This window comes from Hoplias malabaricus, chromosome X2, assembly GCF_029633855.1.
Source record: "Hoplias malabaricus isolate fHopMal1 chromosome X2, fHopMal1.hap1, whole genome shotgun sequence".
NCBI classification, from domain to species: domain Eukaryota; kingdom Metazoa; phylum Chordata; class Actinopteri; order Characiformes; family Erythrinidae; genus Hoplias; species Hoplias malabaricus.
This window is the reverse complement of record NC_089819.1, coordinates 47,749,651-47,770,309: the sequence shown is the minus strand read 5'-3', so window position 1 is coordinate 47,770,309 and position 20,659 is coordinate 47,749,651. Positions and strand designations below refer to the sequence as shown.

Sequence of the window (20,659 nt, the reverse complement as noted above, 5' to 3'; positions counted from 1 at the left end):
ACTTAAATTTTTTTACATGTATTAATGGTGGTGAAGTATAGTACAATCAAAGGGTTCATTCATTCATTATCTGTAAACGCTTATCCAGTTCAGGGTCGCAGTGGGTCCAGAGCCTACCTGGAATCATTGGGTGCAAGGCAATGATAACCTACAGGAAAAACACTGGAGGGGGCGCCAGTCCTTCACAGGGCAACACACATTTACTCACACCTACGGACACTTTTGAGTCACCAATCCACCTACCAACGTGTGTTTTTGGACTGTGGGAGGAAACCGGAGCACCCGGAGGAAACCTATGTGTACACTGGGAGAATACACCAACTCATCACAGACAGGCACCCGGAGCGGAATTCGAACCCACAACCTCCAGGTCCCTGGAGCTGTGTGACTGCGACACCTACCTGCTGGAAATTCTCACATAGTTTTCAACCACGTTGTGAACCAAACCCCATCTTTGCTTGCAGACAGTGAGCATTTGGTGGAAGCCTGTTGCCAATCCACCTGCTTAATGTAGAATGTTTTAAAATTCAAATGCATCTTGAATTTTCTATAAACATTTTGATCCTATTTTGCATATGACTCTTTATTGTTAATTCATTCTTTCAGTCATTCTTTCAGTTCTTCAATGAAAACATTAAAAATTGTTGTGTGTTTGTGTGTGTGTGTGTGTGTGTTTGCTTGTTCTGTCAAAAGAAATAGCTAAGCATTTTGTATATTTAATATTTTAAGTTTTCTGGAAGTGGGGTTTGAGACATTTTTAGAAGATGGCATGTGGGAACAAGTTTTGCACATGGTTTTATCTGAAATGTAACATTTTTTATTTCAAAATTTGCCTGATATTGGAAAAATATTTATATTTCCATATATAAAAATGGAAAGTGGCCAAATATAGGACTTCTTAAGCAGATGCACCAAGGAGTGGAAAGCGTGGGTGGGTTCTTAAGGATTGTAAGTGGAGGGGTTATGATGAGTCTATGGGCCCTAAAATGTATTCAAACTTTAGATGGGGCTCAAAATTCCTGGTGGCACCCCTGTTTGTAAGTAATGTACAGATGTGTGTTCTTAAAAAAATAAGGAAAAGGGAATTTTTTTGGTAGTGTCATTACACTGTACAAATATGCTTGTTATTTTGGAGATTTTAAATATGTGGTAAATGCCCAAGTGCCCCACTGGCCTCAGTGACAATGTCTATATGTGAAATAGGCTATAGTCTAAAGAGTAGCACAAAGAAAAATAAAAAAAGAGTAGCAAAGTAGAAAATAAAAAGAAGAGTAGTAATCACTCCTTAATTTGCAGCTATTTTCCATTACTCAATTTATTAAGAAGCTGTTCTGTCTCCATAGAGACAACCACAATATACCATAACCAATAAATCATCCCTGGACAAGATTCCACTATGTGAAGGCATTCTTTCTCTACACAGAATAGACTACCCAAACCTTTGGTACCAGACAACTGAGATTAATGTTTAGCAGTAGGCCATGTTTTGGTACACTGCTGGGCAGTAGGCAGTGCTTTTCTTCATTGTGGTACCGGTTTTGGAGAGTAGACAATGAATTTGTAGTGGGGTGCTGGTGTTGAGCATCGGGTTGTGTCATACAGTGTGGTATAACTGTTGGCCAAATAGACGGTTTTTACACAATGCATTGCTGGTGTTGTGTGGCAGACAGGCTTTATGTTCATTGTGGTGCTGGTCTTAGGATTTATAGCAAATCGGTTTAATGTAGAACTGGTGTAGACAGTGACATGTGCAGTGCGTTGCTAGTGTTGCGTTGTAGGGATTGCTTTTGCATAATGTGGTAGTGCTGGGCTTTAGAAAGTGTGTTTGTTTAGCACTGCTGGTGTTGGCAGTAATGTTAGTGCACTGCTGGTGTTGGACAGTAGACAGTGTTTTTGTACAGTGTGGTACTGATGGACGGTATACAGAGTGTTGTACAGTGCGGTACTGAAGGTGTATAATATAAAGAGATTTTACAGTGTGTTAGACAGTATGCAGTATTTGTTCAGTGTAGTGCCGGTGTTGTGCAATCGACGATTATTTTTACAGTGTGTTTCCAGACAGTTTGTGTACAGTGCGGTTTTGGTGTGGGGTAGTATATAGTGTTGCGCTGTTGGGGCGGGGAGAAATTGGGTGTTGCCCGTTTGACGTCGTCGTTCACACAAAAGCCCATCAGAGGCAAACATCCCCGTTTATTTCCGCAGGAGTCTCCACGGTGAACCATCTCATTCTCGCGATTAACGGAGCCGCAGAGCTAAAGAAAAAATACCAACAGCATCATGGGTGTGGAGGGCTGCACGAAATGTATCAAATACATGCTTTTCTTCTTCAATTTCATTTTCTGGGTGAGTGGCCATTCATTTTCGTCCTGTGCCCGCGTGCCTCGTTTGGCTCGGCCATTGAAGCTGCAGTTAGACCGCCATTGGTCTTGTTTATCCGAGGATGTATGCCTTGTGAACGAGGTAGTGGAGATTTATGGAGTGTTTAACGTTATTGTAAATTGTTGGATTGTACGAGCCTTGATGAGTTTGTATCCTAGGTCTACATTTGGGTTTTTTAGAAAAGAGGTCAGTCTGGGGTTGAAACAATCGAGTCGTAAATGTCTGAGTAGTTCAGGTCCTGAGGTAAAAATAACGGACTCGGACAGTTAAGGTGTAACACCTTCCGTGGATGCTAAAGCTTCTAACGGTTGTACCCGACAAAAACAGCGTCAGGACACTGAAATGTAGATGAAATACTTTAAATTACCAGTTTATATTAGAAGTATTATCAATTTAATTATTGTTCAGTTAAATTATTGTGGTTGTGAATAATTTATAATGTGTCGTGAACAAATAAATGAATCATTAGAATAATACACAGAATTAAACCTTGAATAGAAAGGCTGCAGTGACCTGTTGCTTCACAAATTGAGAGTTAAAGGCTACAGTCGAAGGTTTGGGCGCCCCTGCTGTAGTGAGAATTGGTGTGTATTTTTAAAAACATTTATAAAGTAAAACTATTACACCTCCTGAATTTAACCTACAGGAAAATGATCAAACGTGGCTTATGTATTGATATAAATGATGGGACGTTTTATATTTTATTTTATTTTTGTAATATTGGCAGATTTATTTGCTAAACTTCAAGACCATATGTCATTTAAGCAGCCATGTTAAAATTTCAGCGTATCACTTTGGCTTACTTTGTATTCACCATCAGTCAGTTCGTATGATTGAGTTCCAACAGAATGAAGCACTAAATCTGGCCTAAGTTGATAAAATGTCCCTCATGTCCCGCCCGCCTACCCCCTCCCCCTCCCCTCGCCCCCCCCCCCCCCCTCACGTTCCCAAGATCCCTTCTATTCCTTACACGAGTGAAAGAGTTGGGGAACATTTAAACCTACCACAGTTTGAGTAACCACATCTGCATCTGAATACAGCAATATAAGCAGTGTGGTCACTGGTGAGTAAGTTTTGAGGTTTCCCGGGCAGGGGATTTGGCTTATATGTTTGAAATGAAAGTCTGACCTTATACCCTAAGCCTATATGTCCTTTAGGCCTAGATTGGTTTTTGTACAAACTTAGACCAGTGCATTTGTTACTGCTTATGATCAGTTTCAGTCCCTGCTTTAAAACATTAATTTGATTGATGCCTCTGCAGAATTATTCCATCTACAGAATGCATGAGTCACCAGTAGGCGTGTGGAAACTGACTGCATATAAAAAAAAACCACAAAGTGAGGTGTTTTTTCCACTCAACATTTAAGCTTTGCATGTTTCTCAACTTCTTGGTCTTGAAAATTCTCCGTTTAAGTATATGTATTCTTGAAAGCATGTCTGGAATGAGAAGACATTTGGAGCAATTCGGTTGTGGAAAGCAGTCTTCGTACATGCAGTAAACCTCATTTCACATTACAGTGTGTAATTGCATCCATCTCGTGTTTTCATGTATACATGATTTTGTCCTGAGGGACACTCAAATATAGATCAAATCCCCCTCAGCTCATGTACTGGTCACTTCATATGCCCAACAGGTAGCCACAGATAATGTGGACACTGGCCAGGGGATAAAGCAGCTCGTTCAGAGACTAACCACATCCTTAATTATTTATTTAAAAGGCCCCCAGTCAGACTTTATTAAAGAAATATCAGTACAGCACAAAAAAGGTGTGACGACCTACTCTGAAAATCTGTACTATATTGAGGACAAGGATGGACTTGCTGTGGTGAGTGAGCCTGAAATTGTGCAAGTACATCTGAGTAGGCAAGCAAAGATATGTCTGACTGGAATCATGGTCACAGTGCTTTGGGCCCCAGTGTTGACGTGCCAGGAATTCTACAACCCCGTATCACTTAGTCACAGGTTAGAAATAACCACCAAGTCTGTAACACGCAACAGGAGTAGTCCAGGAGCTTTGATTTATAAGACCACCTTGCAGGGCCTATAGGCACAGCTTCTCAGAATTAAAAACTAGGTTATTTTAGAATCAAAGGAGAGTAGATATGGGTGATATAAACTCAAATATCAATAATGATATTTTAAAATCTACTGGATATGTATATATTATATAGAAATGTGTATCATTAACATAAAATACCATGGTAATAAAACCCTCCCATTAAACATTAAACAAGTCTTATATTGATATCAGTGCATTGTCATATTGCCTGTCTCTAATGTGACATCTCAAATGCTAAGTTTATTAGTCAAAATTATAAAAGTAATCAGTGGTTGTCCACATGGTACCATAGGGTTTGATTAACAGCTTCCAAGGGAACATTTTACTGTGCCAATTGTAGTAATAAGTTATTGGTACCGATTTTCATTCTGTATGACAGGATGCACTGTGACCTGCATGTAAGGATGTCTTGCTTTGTATTGTGTGTAAGTAAAATGCATCAAAATGCTTATATTTTTTCAACTAGGCTTCATTATTTTTTATGACCTTCCTACATACCTTACCATGGCCAGATAAGAGGACTTTCAAAATTAACAAGCATTTAAAGGGTGCCTTTGCTTATTATTTGTACTATTCTTAGCATTGTGGGAAACAAAATGTGTCCTAGGTAAACAGAAATATGCAAATGTCAGTATGTTGGACTTTTTTATTTTTTTATTTTTACTTCTCTCACTCTTCCTTTTTTTTTTCTCCCTTAAACCTTGATTGACACTCTCACTAGTAGCCAGACATTATGCCAAATATTCCTGTTTCTCACTCTTGTAGACATTAATTATAATGGTGCCCCCTGGCAACAACCTCTTCTCTGAATGCATCCAGCACTGGTCTACACAGGCCAGCAGCCCTATCAACTTCCACCCACGAAGGGAAGCAAATACGACAGTCTTTTTAACACTGAGTATTAGCATATGCTGATGATAGAGTAGGTTTAGAGAAGAGTTGTTTTTCACATTAGTGTGAAATTTTGTCTAATCAGTGAAGGAAAGTGAATCTACTCAATGTTTTACTATAAAGAGTTATTATACCTTATTCTTAACTAAGCTGCATACATTTTAAAGTGTATGGGAGTAGTGTAATATGCATGAAAAGTTTTGTTCCATATTCATTTGGAACATATATTTTTGTCAATTGTTTATGACCTGTTCACACAAAATAAGGGGTAAATTAGGAGATTTTGACATGACAGTAATGATATGCCTGATAAGCCATTAAAATAGTGGCAAAATAACCATCATTAATTTCCAAACTCTAAGCCAAAGAGTTCTTGGTTTTGACATTTAGCTTTAGCAGGTTGCAAGCTAGGAAAGTACCATCATCTATCCATCATCTATGTAAATTATTAAAACAATGAGTTCGTACTTAAGACTTTCTTTATCACTCAAGGGGAATTTGTAGGAAGCAAATCAACCAAGGGCACCACACCAAAGCAGTCCATTGTGTACATCCTGTCCTTTTCCGACCACTTAGGGTAATTAGAGATTGAGCTCAATTATTTTTTATATTGAGATTCATATTACTTTCTTTTTTTTCAGAAGATACTTTAAATAATTTACAAGCACCTTGCTGTTTACCACTAATAAGACATAGTCTGGATAATACCACTTGACGATTCATTGATTCTATGCCATTGTATTGGGTATTAGATAGATTTATAGTTTTCTGTAAAAGCACCTTCCAGGACTGCTTTGATTATGGAGACCTACTGGTTTATTGCACCATTTTCAAGGCTATGAATATTTTAAATGTATTTTATTTTATGTTTTGTGTAGGCGGAGGGTGGGTTCTGGGTATTTACCCTACCCAGGAAGACAAACTTCAAAGTATTTGGAATACTGCATATGAGGCTCATTCTCAGACTTCTAGACAAAATATAAACAAAGGTAATCCGAGGAAAAAATATAGAAACACTGCTTTGAGTAAGGCAGCTGAAAGACAACATTTGATACATAGATGTTTACAGAACCAGTTTATTTTTGAACGTCCAGGGTTATCATACCGTTTTAGACTGAAAGTGCAACAAAAAGAGTCATAAAAGCTTGAGATTCTTGATGCTGGATATGTTTAGTAGCTTCACTGCAGTTCTTTACAGTATATGTAGGAAGTAGGTTTTTGACCTGCTAAGTTTGTGCTAACAACAAGTAGACTCAGCTATTCTTAATTCTATTTGAGTCATTACATTACCCAAGTAAAACTTTGTCTTCCTAAGTATTAGTTTACTGTACTCTACCAACCTCTGCTTATTTCTTTATTTAGACATTCAATGTCCTGTTTACAGTTATAGTCCTTCAGTTATGAGCTGTATTATTTTTCATGAACGTGTTTGTGAGGAGGATGTGGTGGGGTGTTTTGGCCAGAGATAATGTACAGTAGACATTTGAGATGCTAAATCCAATAATCAGAACAAGAGACAGCTGGAGGGGAATGACGGAGTGTTTCAGCATTGGCTGCCTGACTAAGCTGCAACAGCTCTTGGGAACTCTTAATATAGCTAGAGTTCCTCTTTTTTTTTTTAAACATACACTGTATGACCAATCATTTGTGGGCACAAACCCATTCAACATTTGAAATGAAAGATTCATCAGTATTTTGTCCATGTCTACTCTTCTTGGGAGACCACTTAAACTCTCAAATATACTTTTTGGAGCTCAAACACTCAAGAATGCAGTTCCACTGCTTCACTGTCCAATGTGAGGGGACTTTATAACCCATTAGGGCTTGCTTTGCATTGGTCCTGGTGACCTTAGGGTCATGTGCATCTGCTCCACATTGTCCTATATTCTTTCAGACTTTAGTATGGAAATTGTATAGCATGTAACACTACTATTTTTTTCCACAGTTTGAGACTGAGGCTTCTAGAACACTTAAAATGCAACTATGGAAAACCCACCTAATGTGTCAAATTTTGGGAAACACCTATGATTTAACTTTGCAAATGAGTCAGACTCTTAGTGGCAATAATGAGTGAGTTGGTGAGGATGCATTATGCGAAAGCTGCTGGGTGATGCTTTGTGATTCCAGCCTCACCCTTTGGCAGCACTTGTGTTTACCCGGTCACTAAGCTACAGCCTGCCTGAGCTGTGGAATGGGCCTGTGCGGTCTAAAGAGAGAGAGGAGGAGTTGGGCAAGAGAGTCTCTATATCAGTCCCACAGGCACTCAGACACCCCCAGACCCTTAGAGGAGTGGTTGAACTTTATACGTCTCTAGGGGCCATGATCTAGCATGGCAGAAGTTCAGATTACAGCCATGAATTGGGTTTTCTCTCTCTCTCTTTGATTCTTTAGGGTTTTGTTTTTCTCCCTGAGAAACTCCCCAACCACTTTCATGACTCTGAACCCTTTTTTGTTGATATTTTTTCCCCTCTTTCTCCTCTCCCTTGATTCAGAATTTGGTCTTTTTCTGCAGCTGTTCTTGACATCATGCAAATGAAAGTGCACACAGCATTCCCTACATTGTTGGGGTCATAAACTCTTATGACAGTGATCACAAGAATGTTAACTTGTTCTTCAATGTTACAAGATTTTATTAAATAATTTCAGACGATTCACACCATATAAAAGATAATTAAAAAAGGACAATTATTACAAAGGGCTTTGAAATGACCACAAAGTGTCTAGTGTCTAGTTGTGAAAATGTTATAAACATGAACCAAAGGCTGCCATGTGCTTTGGTTCAAAGCTTTAACCATATTTGTCATATTAATAGTAATTTTGTAATCCCACATGGGATGACTTGGGGAATTTGGGAACAAGAAATTGAGATGTTAAGTGCCATTAAATAATAAATTATGATGATTTTTAATGTTAGCTGTCAATGTCAATGAATAGCTATTTGTTCAGGCAGATCTGATCACTGCCTTGGGATTTATTCTATATGTATCTATTTCTCTATCTATATCTATGTATAGATTTTTAGTTATTATACATTAATCTAAAGCTCTGTTCCTAATAAAAACACCACATGTTGGAAACCCTACTGTATAAGTACTGACATTGTTTAAGAATAGTTTATTTTTCGTTAAAATTGTTTACATGCAGACCGCCTGTTATTTCCCTGGTTGAGATGTACTTGTTTTTCTCGACCATAGCATTTGTTATATTTAGTGCAAAGTGTATTGAAATGGAAAAGAAGGAAATACCTTGCTTTCCCACACATCAGTTTGTGGCTTGATTCTCAGTTTGAGACATATTCCAAATGGAAATTTAGAAGCTTCTTATTTGACAGTTGCGATTGGACAAATGTTGGATTCTGTTTATTTGAACCATAGAGCATTTCATCATTAGATATTATTTTTTATCAGATTTAAGTTCTTCTACATAGTCGTATTGGTAATGATATTTTAATTTTTCACTTTCTTGTAGCTCTTTGTTTCCTCAGCCAGTGAGTGTTCAGATCAGCACAGAATTCCTGCTGTAAACCTCTGCTCCACTCCGTATTCCCAGAACTCTTCTAAGAGTGGTTTATGTTTGAATGTTCCATCTCTCTCACTCCTGCTGGGCTTGCGGCTGTCTCTGATTCTCCTTATTTGTGTCCTACATTCCTCCACAGCATCTGTCCACTCCTGACGAGGTCCAGCTGCTCCAGCAGCACTTAGCCACGTCTGATTGGACAGTGATTTATCTGTAAACAGAGGCCCCTTCGCTTCTTAGACCAGCCCCTGCCCATACAATACCACTCATTGTAGTAAAAATTTTGAATTGTCAGTCCAAGAACCTCTGACCTCCGAACCCCATCTTAACATTTTGTCTTTGTCTGTGGAGTCAGCCGGGAACGTCCTGCCATTTTGAATTGCCATTTTGTGTTTGTGTGGTTCTCTGAGCAGAATTAGACTAGACGTCACCATATTATATTTATTTATTTATATTCCCCCTCTTCACTATTTCACTGTATTAAGTACAGTTGAAAACACATTTTGGACATTTCTGATTAAACATTTTAAGATTTCTTTTTTTTTTTTTTTACAAGTACTCCGGACCAAAATGACATAAATTCTCAGAGTACCACTTGGTGTATGTATTACTGTGACAACAAACCTGTGCAAAAGACCAATCAGAGAGAGAGAGGAGCGGCAATGAATTGCCAAAGTTTTCAGTTGCTGTTTTTGTTGTTTGATTGCTTTAAAATGGTGTATTAAGCCGAATGTGTGTTATATTGTGATAATAATGAAGGGGTGAGAGGAAGATGTCATTCCCTACAACATTCCAAGATGGAGAGATTAAACTGCACCTTTGCAGGGGCTACTCCCATTATTCGGACCTAATTCATACAGTGACAGGACATCTGAGCCCTTTAAGAGACTACTGAGAGTGACTGTTGTCAGACTCTGAAAATTGGTGTTCTGCTTTGCTTAAATAAATATTCCCTCCTTTGGAATTATGTTACATTGCTTTATTTAGCCTCAGTAACATTTCTCAAAATGGCGGCACTGGAAAGATTGGAGGGAGAGAGTCGTAATGAAGGAATTTACAGATATTAAATGGAAACAATATTACCATTTGACACAGCAGATATTAACGATTTTATGTGTGTTAATGAAAACTTGCCACCTATGCAGAACACACCATTAGAGCCCCCAATCCAGTAATAATGCAGGCTGCTCTTGTCTTGTGCAGAATTTACATAACCGTTCAGATAGGGGAGTATAATAAGACACATGCTATATACATGGCTATTATAGTTTTATTTACTGGAATATCTAAAAGAATTATTCAATCAGAAAGAAATTATTATTGGAATGGCCTCAATCTGGCTGCTCTACTCCGACTGATGTGCATTCATGGACGTATTCTATTCTGATTGAGCTATAAGTCAGATTATTTACTGATTATGGGGCTGTATATAAAAGTGGCTAGTGAAAGGATTATTTTGAGGGTCATAATTGCTTAGGTGTCACTTTTATTCCCATGCTTGACCTATGCAGTTTTAGTGAGTGGAATTATCCAGGAAATGCACACTCTAGCCCTGAAAATGGCCTGCTGAATATGTGCCTGTCATTTCCCCAGTATGGATATTTTTGTTCATTCTGTTTGAAGGGCCCCCCAAGCCTTTGTTGAAGTGTGTAAGCAAGATCCAGAAGGAGCTGCAGATAAGAACAGGAGGATCAGTGGGTCGATTGCATTTGCTGACACACAGACACTTGGACACCACTTCCTCTTAAGTAACGGAAAAAATAAGTCAGATTTGCGTAGTAAAGTTTATGTAAGGACTTTTTAAAGGCTACTGTTTCCGTTTTAGTATGCAAACACAGATAAACCTTGAACTCTGACCACCTCCACAGAAGAAATGACTCTTAATCTGTCTTTCTGCTTCTGTCTTCTCAGCTGGCTGGATGTGTAATCCTGGGTGTGTCTCTTTGGCTCCGTCATGACCAGAAAACCAGCAGTCTCTTGGACCTGAAGTATGATGGCACAGAGGCACCCAGTACCTTCTACATCAGTAAGCATTTGAATATTATTCTCACCAGATAACATAGGAAACATTTTATCTACATTTGATTTAAAAGAAATTCATAGACCACATTAATGTATATACAAGTTAACACAAACATTTTAAGCTGATTGTTCACTCCACAGTCCTCAGAATCTGTACATGTAAACAAAATTTAACTGTTCACCCCAAAAATAAAAACCTTGAAAATAGAAGGAGAATTTCAGTCCATACTGCCTGAATCAGGCAAGCATTCAGAACAAAGAATATTTAAGTATATGGCTGTTAAAATCTCCCAGAAGCAAAGGAATATGGTCAGTACAAATAGCCTGATGGAACCAAATGTGGACATTGAGGAAAACAACCTGTTAAAAATAATAATAATAAAAAAATAATAATAATAAACACCAATTTTCATGACATTCATTCACTGCTGGAGTCTGACTAAACTATCCTTGTTTTTTCCATCAGCTAAATTTGTTATTGATACTGGCCCTGGACATCGACATAATATCAACAATTTATAGTCACATCGTTTATTAATATTCAGTGAACTCTCATTGCAGTTATATTCAAACTTTGACTTGACCCCCAGTTTTTTTCTTTGATTTTGTGTTAGCTCCACCTTTCCAAGCCAGGTTAAACTGGTCAGACCTCCATTAAACTGCTGTCCATATTTGAATCTTGTTAAGCCCTCATCTGACATTATGTGAACATTCGTTTGCAAACACCATTCAAAGCAGTGCCAAACATGTACTTTGTTGAAGCACCGCAAAGAAGATTATTTGGAAGTGACTTTATATATATATATATATATATATATATATATATATATATATATATATATATATATATATATATATATATATATATATATATATATATATATAATGTCCAGTTATAGTAAGACTTTGTCCACTCTCTGCCAAGGAAATTTTGGCAAGCTAATGTACTATTGCTTAATGTGACATATCCTGTTCCTTAGATCAAGTGCAAGTGACCAAATTCACATCCTGAGAATGAAAAGTATTGCTTTATTTTCCGGCTAGGCATCTCATGAACATGTCTGAATATGCACTGTCACAATGCTTATAGATGTTCCTTGATTGTGTTCCTTTATGTTCCTTTAGGATTTGGTCTGAAATGGCTATGTTAAATATTAGAGGACAAGTGGTCTGGTACCATTCTTGTTCCTGGTTGGAAGTATTTGTTTATTCAGGAGCACTGTAGATCTGCTTAAAAGCAGGAAGAAACAACTGGCCAAAACAGCATGGAGACAACAAAGCCATATCTGCCTAATTCCCATAAGAGGAGAGAAAACAGTTGATTGCCAAAGTTTGCAATCCACTTCTATTCTGACATGACCTTTTGAACTATGCTTTGTCAGAGGATAAGTACAGTTAAGTATGTTACCATTAGAGGATTTTTTCAAATTCACTGAGGCACAAAAGTATGCCATCACAATAGATATTTATATAGTAGTTAGACAGACAGAAGATATTTATATTTCCTGTTTATATAAAACATGAGTGCAGTGAAGTTTTAATTAAACCTGCACTAACCCCAAATAAACAGGCTGAATTATGCCCTTTAAATCATAATATATACACAGTATGCTCAGTGTGATATAATGTATAATGGGGGGGACAGAGTTGACAGTTAAAAAGCAAAAAGCAAAAAAGCAGTTAGTCAATCTTCAACGGTCTGTGAAACATAGATGATATCTACTTGAGAGAAACAGAAGTGTCTGATAGGCATCCTGACTTCTAAGTGTCTGAATTAGCACACACCTTTTCAAATATATTTACTGTGAAATTTGAAGACAATGCTATCCCATGACCACAACATCTAGTGTTTTATTTAAATAAAAACTATGCCAAATCTGCATCAATGGATCAGTTTCCAGTACAGACCTCAGTGAGTGATTCACTCAGTAGAGTTTATATTTACACTTAAGCAGTGCTAAAAAGAGTGGCTAGGACTTACACATGCACTGAAATGATCTGCACGGAAAGTGTGTGAACATTTTCTGTCATGTTACAACATTCCATTTACATCAGTGTGTTTTAAGCCACACCTCAGATGTGGGGAAATTCTATTCTGTTGTGTCCCACAACACCCACCCCCTACTCACTCCTCCTTTCTTACTGAGTCTTGTCTGGAGTATTCCAGGATGATTACATTTCCTGCCCTGCGGAAAAGAGCCTCACGCTCATCTAAACGTGAAACCGCCTCTAGTAAATTTTTGCCTTTTGGCTAAAGGAGCTAGTGCTAGTGGCAGGAGCAGAGGAAGTGATTGAAAGCGTTAATCACACGGGGTCTATATTTTCTTCTATTTTTCCATTTCTCCTTTTTACTCTTGATTGAAAAGGACTGCTTCAAAGCTGAAGCTATTCTAGTTACAGTGTCCTGAATCATCTACATTGTGTAAGTTTGGAGGAGGGATTTTTTTAGCCATGTCTGTTTTGCTGAAAGGGTGAGTTGAGCAAGGACATTTCCAAGTCTTTGGAAAATGTTAAATTCCCATTGAGTCAGCCTTGATATATTTTAAAAGTTCAGGGCCTGTCAGGGATGTTGCTAAATGTGCTGCAGTGAGTCTGTGTTTCCTTGCTGTCTAAAACAAATACAGAGCAACATAATAGAAGGCAATACATGTATTAACATCCCTCTGATGGACTGGCATCCTGTCTAGGGTGTTTTCCTGTGTCATGCCCAATGAATGGGAATGAATTGTACAGTGTGCATTTTGTTTGGTATGGGTAATACAGCCACTTTTTTTTTTAATGTGACATTATGAAACATGTATATAAATGAGGGTAATATGCACCATTCACTAGTCAATTCAGTCAGAATGTATGAAAAAGTGATCAAACCAGACTGTTGTTGTGATCTCTTAAAAAAGCAACAAATGTAAGAATGTCCAACTGTTTATCCTATGGCTGATATTAGTAATGTTTCTACTAATCACCTTTTCTACCAACCATTCAAAGAGAAATCAACTGGTGAAATCACAGCCTAGCAATAACCCCAATATCTACATAGTAGTGTAGCAGGGCCTTGACCTCTTGAACTCTAGGGTCTGGGAGAGTCATAGGGACACAGTGGCCATTGTGGAACCCTGCGGGTGGCCATGCTGACGTCTGGGAACAGCTGAAGTTCTCGCAGGAGTTCCACAAACAGCAAAGCCTGCTGAGACATTGACTAATGCAGCAAATACAAGGCTAAAGCCATAGACTAAACTGCATTGCAACTAAGTAACATGCTTGTCCTTGGATGGGTTAAAACAAAAATAGATTCTGAGTTTGTTACGTAGTTTTTTATGTTTGTAACATGAAAAAAAACATGAATGGGAAATTCTTCAAGTTATTGGCATACTCCAATCTCACTCTTTTTGTCACATTTTTTATTATATTGTAAAATGAAATGGCATTTTAAAAAGTAGAACTTTTTGGATATGAGAGGTTTATAGACTTGACATATTTCGCTAACACTTTATATGCTTTGGATCATTGTAGCCTGGAAGAAGAGAATGTTTAGATGACTGTGGGCTACTCTGCGAAAATATCTGCAGTTTATTGTTTTAACTCTTATCTAAGAAATAATGATTTTTCATAATGCTATTACAGTTGAACCGCGACCCTGAACTGGATAAGCGGTTACAGATAATGAACAAATGAATGAATGAATATTACAGTAGATTTTGACCCAGTTTCTACACTTTAGATGTGTCTATCTAACAGCGTTCACATATATACAGGAAAATTGCAGATATCTGTAGTTTTCATATAGTATAATCATATTAAATATAGCTTGGGATACATCTGCATTTGCTAAATTTTCTTGCTTTCTTGACAGTATGATACTGCCACACACTTATATAGTATCAAAAATTCTTCCCTGCAGAAACTTATTTCCATCCCTGAAAGAAGGAATTATGCAGGTTGTTTACGCAAAAACCTCAACAAACCCAGTGGGAGCTTCTTGTTTTATTTTGGTTTTTATTCTTTTTTTTTTTTTTCAGTTTATAATATAATTGTTACTTAAATACACGAAAACACTTTGAATCTAGTAATTGACCATAGAATATAGATTTTACAAAAAAAAAAATATTCAAAGCATTGGATTGAAAGCATTTAGGGATTCTTAAGTGTTTCCAGCCACTTCCTGCAATGGGCAGATGCTGAAAGTGTACAATGAGATTCATTTTTGTGGGAGTGGACTACAGAGATCTAAGAGGCTATAGACTTTAATACAGACATTACAGCCATTCCCAGCTTAGTGCAGAGAAATGGGCTAGCACCCAATGGGTGAACACACCCATCTCTGCTCATTATTGTCTGTAACGTGAGATAATCTCTGTGTAAGTTTGGCCTATCAAATAAAGAGAACTGAATGAGTTCCAGGGCAGAAGCTGAGCCAAAACTGATTTGCTGGGTAGCCAAACTAGACATTGCCTGTCTGAATTAATAATTATGAAAAAAAGGCATTTTGTCAGTAAACTGATTACACAAAAAAGTGCTTGAAACAACAATAGCACACACCTTTTCAAATATATTTACTGTGAAATATGAAGACAATGCTATCCCATGACCACAACATCTAGTGTCGTATTTAAATAAAAACTATGCCAAATCTGCATTAATGGATCAGTTTCCAGTACAGACCTCAGTGAGTGATTCACTCAGTAGAATTTATACTTTCACTTAAGCAGTGCTGAAAAGAGTAGCTAGGACTTACACATACACTGTAATGATCTGCACGGAAAGCTTTAAATTGCTTACTTAAACCTGCTCCTTTATTCTAGAAAACACTCTTTCACAATTTGCATGGATTGAATATAACAGCAGAATAAAAACCTGGCTACTGTAAGTTAAATTACTTACTGAACCACAGACTCATTAAACAGCATCATGGTGTTTTGTCATGAATCGAGTGTATCATATACTAATGTAGTTAGTGTGAATACAGTGTTGAAGTGGTTCTCTTAAAAGCATCAACACTGTCCAAACATTTTCACTGGTACAACAGTCCAAACTCATTTGGGTGGGTGTTATCAAGAGTGCTGATATAAGCCAGACGAGGTAACAGATGGCCATGGCTGGTAAAGTCCAGCCTACTTCTGGTGTAATGGAAGTATGGGGGGTGTGGGCTGTGGTGGCAGGAGCAGCTGTGGTGGAGTCGTTTGATGTTGAAACAGGTGCTAGGCCTGGACAGTAGGTTTTCCTTAACTGCTTCAACAGAACACGTTCTGAGACAGTTAACCCCTTAAAGTTCTCCGTTATTGATCGTAAAGGGATTTCTCCTCATTTTCAAAAATGTCTGTATGGCTGTAAATATAGTATTTCAAAGAGGTTTTATTTGAAATAATGAATTGCAGAGATATTATAGCCAGAGATATAGCCTGTTTCTTTGAAATGTATTTGAAGTGTGTGTGTGTGTGTGTGTGTATCAGTGGCAATGAACACACATGCGCACTAGTGCACTAGGGGCAGCAGGCACTCCTAAATCAGTGGGCAGCCATCCCAGCTACCTGTGGGGTTAGGTGCCTTGCTCAATTAATTGAGGGAGGGGGACAGTGCTGTTCAATAAGTCCAGCAGTTTTTCAGTCCCAAGCCCGCTTCTCTAACAATTAAGTCATTGCTTCTCTTCAATTTATTATTAATTATTCAGTAGTAATTTAATTATTTATCGTGATTGTTAAAATAAATTATTTAATTTAACTTAATTATTCAGTAATCCCTAAGCCAGCAATAAATAAGTAATATAAATATGAGCATGAGGAATTGATTAGTTCTCATATCTCATATCTCTTATAAGTAATTAAAAAAGACTAGTTTCTTGGCTGTTTTTTTTTGTTTGTTTGTTTGTTTGTTTGTTTTTTAAAGTTTGCCTTTATTTCCACCACACCAAGCATCACAGAATCACAAAAAAGGAGCTTAATGAGAACACAAATAAAACTGGGCTCTCAGCCTGGGTGGGCTTTCAGGTAGGTGGGCTCTGGCTTCTGGAGTTTCAGGCTTCTGAGCAGGACTTTATTTTGTGGAACTTTGGTTTTCCATTTAAATTCCCTCTGGCATCGTTTTAGTTTTAGATAGGACTTGGCAGTTGTTTTTGCAGTTTAACTTTTGTCAAAAAGAACCGTACAAAAGTCAGAAACCACACTTTATTTATATATTATTTTTTATTTATTCAATTCACAATGGCCAAGTTCAAGCTGCTCAAATTAATTCAATGAAAAACAAACAAACAAACACCAATGTATTGTCTGTAATATCAAATGTGTATTTATTGTTCCACTGTGTAGTTTTTTTGAAGTCTGCTGCTACTTTAAATCGTCCATTTTTTCAGTCTTAAGTGGAACCAGTTACAGCTGTGCTATCCAGCAAAATCTTTTTCCAAATAAGTCACTGACATTATTTTTCCAAGAGGTACTAACATTCACCCCAGCAACTACATAGAAACATCTCACAAAAGTGCCTTGCACATTTCTAAAATGGCTAAAAATTTATTTTCAATGAGAATGCATATAAAGTAATTCACTTAAAGGGAAAGTCAAAGACAAATGAATGATATACTACTCGCTGTGGCAATACAAAGCATTATATGCGTGCTGTACCTCTATTGAATCCAAACCTAACGGAGAGAGAAGTACAGCATTTGTATATTAGGTGATATAGAATGACAGAATATCTAGAGGTAGGGAGTGCTCACACACACACGCAAATGTGTTATGACTACGATCCTTACTGTGAAATTGTATCCTGATTTTAAGATGAACCATTTTCACAACTGTACCATCAACAAACATTTTTTTAATGGGGAAAACACACCTCAGCCCCATGATGTGTGGTTAGCCTCAGCTGGAGAATGCAGTAAGGCAGAGTGCTAGAGGAATTGAGGTGGGTTGGGGAGACTCAATTATCTCTAATGGGAGGAGAGTAATATATCCATAAAAACCAAATTACTTGAGTGGTTCTCCTTTGTTAATGCCTCAGCCCAGCAGAGGCAAAAGAACCTTTTTCAAAGAGGCAGAATACATTTTTCATGCTAATGGGGTTCTTGAGCATTAGGCAAGACTTGTCCTGCATTCGTTGGGTTTACTGTGGACAGAATCGATTTTAAGTGCAGTTAGTTATTACTTCACCTCCATTTATAAATAAATGTGTCTTTTTCTTTTGTAACACTTCTAGCACCTTGTAAAATGCATTTACAATTTATTATTTAAACATTTTACATAAAATATTTTTGTGTTTATCTCAGTATTGCAGTATTGCATTTTGTTTGTATTTTTTTCAGAGAATTGTTTATTACAAATTAGTGTCCTTTTTTATAAATATTTTCAAATAACTAATAAATCAATTTAAAAACAAAATCCACAGGGAAATAATGTCTAAATATTATAATTTGCAGCCCTAGTATCAATATGAGAGTGCACAAATAAAACATATAATATTTTATTAATGTCAGATTAATGACCAATATACTAAATTAAACAAAGAGCTCTGAGTGGGATTTCACTCGAGTCATTCTCAGTGCTGCAGTGACTCTGTTGTGGTGGTGGTGTGTTAATGTGTGTTATGCTGTTATGAGTGGATCGCACACAGCAATGCTGCTGCTGTGTCCAGTCACTGTTAGACACCCCTGCCTGCCTGGTCCACCTTGAAGATGTAAAGTCAAAAACAGTAGCTCATCTGTTGCTGTATACTTTGTGTTAGTCATCCTCTAGTTCCTTCATTAGTCATCTCTGGATGTTGCCCACATTTTTTTTTGATTGGGGGGCTATTCTCAATCCAGCAATAACAGTTAGGGGTTAAATAACTCCAGTAACCCTGCTGTGTCTGATCCACATGTATCAGCTCAACACACGGCCACCACATAAATCACTGAGACGCTGAGAATGATCCACCATGAAAACCATACCTGCTCTGTGGTTGTCCTCTGGGGGTCCTGACCATTAAAGAACAGGGTGAATGGGGGCAAATAAAGTATGCAGAACAACAGATGGAATACATAAGTGTAGACCTACAAAGTGCTCCTGTGTGGTTGCTGGATCTGGTAGAATGGACAGTAAGTGTAAAAACAAGGTGGTCGTAATGTTATGTTGGACTGGTGTATGGTAGAATATATTTTAAATTGTGTGGTGTTCTCACAGCTGCATATATTTTAAGACAGGAAAGGCTCCAAAGGAAGTGCATGGTGTTTAGGTCATTTCCTGGGTAAGTGTTGTAGGTTGTAGTTTTACAAACCTGAATCCCCTTAACATTACAAGAGAGAGGCCGACTCACTCATTGTGTATCACTGGAAACCTATTATTTTCCTATTTTAGTAATAAAGAAATTCAGTTGATGTAGTGTTACCTGTTGTTTCTTTTTATGCAGAGTCTGTCTGTCTGTACTTGTGTATGTAAGGGGTAGTGAAGCAAGATTACACTTTTTTTTAGCAAGATTAAACAAGGTGAAGCAAAATATGGAGTCGTGTTGCACATACCAGTATCAATAAAAACAGTTTCTATATTGGATGAGCTCACAAACTGTTACCATGGGAAAAATACAGACATCCACAAATTTGATCTCCTTATATGTGTCAGCTCTTATGAATGTGCACAACATTCAGCCATTTTAAACCACTTTTCTAACAGTGATGTTAGGAAACGTTTGGAAAAGTTTAAGTTTTACTTTAAGTAACAATGAATAAATGTTGTTTATTTTTCAGCATTGGAGAAAAAGTGGGGAAAATACATTTAACACAAAATCAAGTATCAACAACTTGATGTACAGGGGTTGGACAATGAAACTTAAACACCTGGTTTTAGACCACAGTCATTTATTAGTATGGTGTAGGGCCTCCTTTTGCGGCCAATTCGTCTTGGGAATGACATATACAAGTCCTGCACAGTGGTCAGAGGGATTTTAAGCCATTTTTCTTGCAGGATAATGGCCAGGTCACTACGTGATGCTGGTGGAGGAAAACGTGTCCTGACTCGCTCCTCCAAAACACCCCAAAGTGGCTCAATAATATTTAGATCTGGTGACTGTGCAGGCCATGGGAGATGTTCAACTTCACTTTCATGTTCATCAAACCAATCTTTCACCAGTCTTGCTGTGTGTATTGGTGCATTGTCGTCCTGATACACAGCACCGCCTTCAGGACACAATGTTTGAACCATTGGCTGCACATGGTCTTACTGGTGCAATGTGGAATTAATGAAGATTGTCCACCAGGCTGCTCCAATTTAGCCACGAAACCTCCCACACTACAATGACAGGTGTTTCAGTTTCATTGTCTAACCCCTGTATATATTTTTAAGCTTTAATGCGTCCACCCTATTCCTCCCACAAATTTTTACATATACATTATGTATTAGAACTTGCTTGCATTTGAAGTTTTTCATTATCTAAGTGACATCATGGTGATTTGGGGCTGTGGATGTACATTCAATTTTTCTTAGAACAATTAATTTGCAAAATTACACTTTTTATATTTTAGTTTTCTCTATAAGACTTTCTTGACAGTTACACTACCTTTCGTTCAGACAAACATCTGGTTTCTAAAGTGTCTTTAAACTTTCAGTTTACTTCATATTGGACAGTGGGGTTTTTTTTTTTAGATCTGAAACAAGATTAGAGCTTGGTTGTCTTCAGTCTCTTGTATGTGAAAGCTTAGTTATGTTTATTTGATGGTGGAAGTTTTGCTTCTTGCATGGTTCTAGGGTGTCCCCATTTTCTTTTATGCTGATTAGCAGATATACATCATCACCTAAATATTTGTGATAAATGAATAACTTCTACTTATTGAC

General features: G+C 37.5%; 1 protein-coding gene across 1 annotated transcript in view; it reads left to right on the top strand.

Moving 5' to 3' along the window:
* Window positions 1-2,141: 2,141 nt before the first annotated feature.
* Window positions 2,142-20,659, top strand: part of LOC136676555 (CD81 antigen-like) — a 33,066-nt gene continuing 14,548 nt past the window's right edge. Inside the window, exons 1-2 of the mRNA XM_066653651.1 lie at window positions 2,142-2,343; window positions 10,758-10,872. Of these exons, the coding sequence (XP_066509748.1) occupies window positions 2,278-2,343; window positions 10,758-10,872 (181 nt within the window). The 5' untranslated portion in view covers window positions 2,142-2,277. The remainder of the gene's footprint in view (window positions 2,344-10,757; window positions 10,873-20,659) is intronic.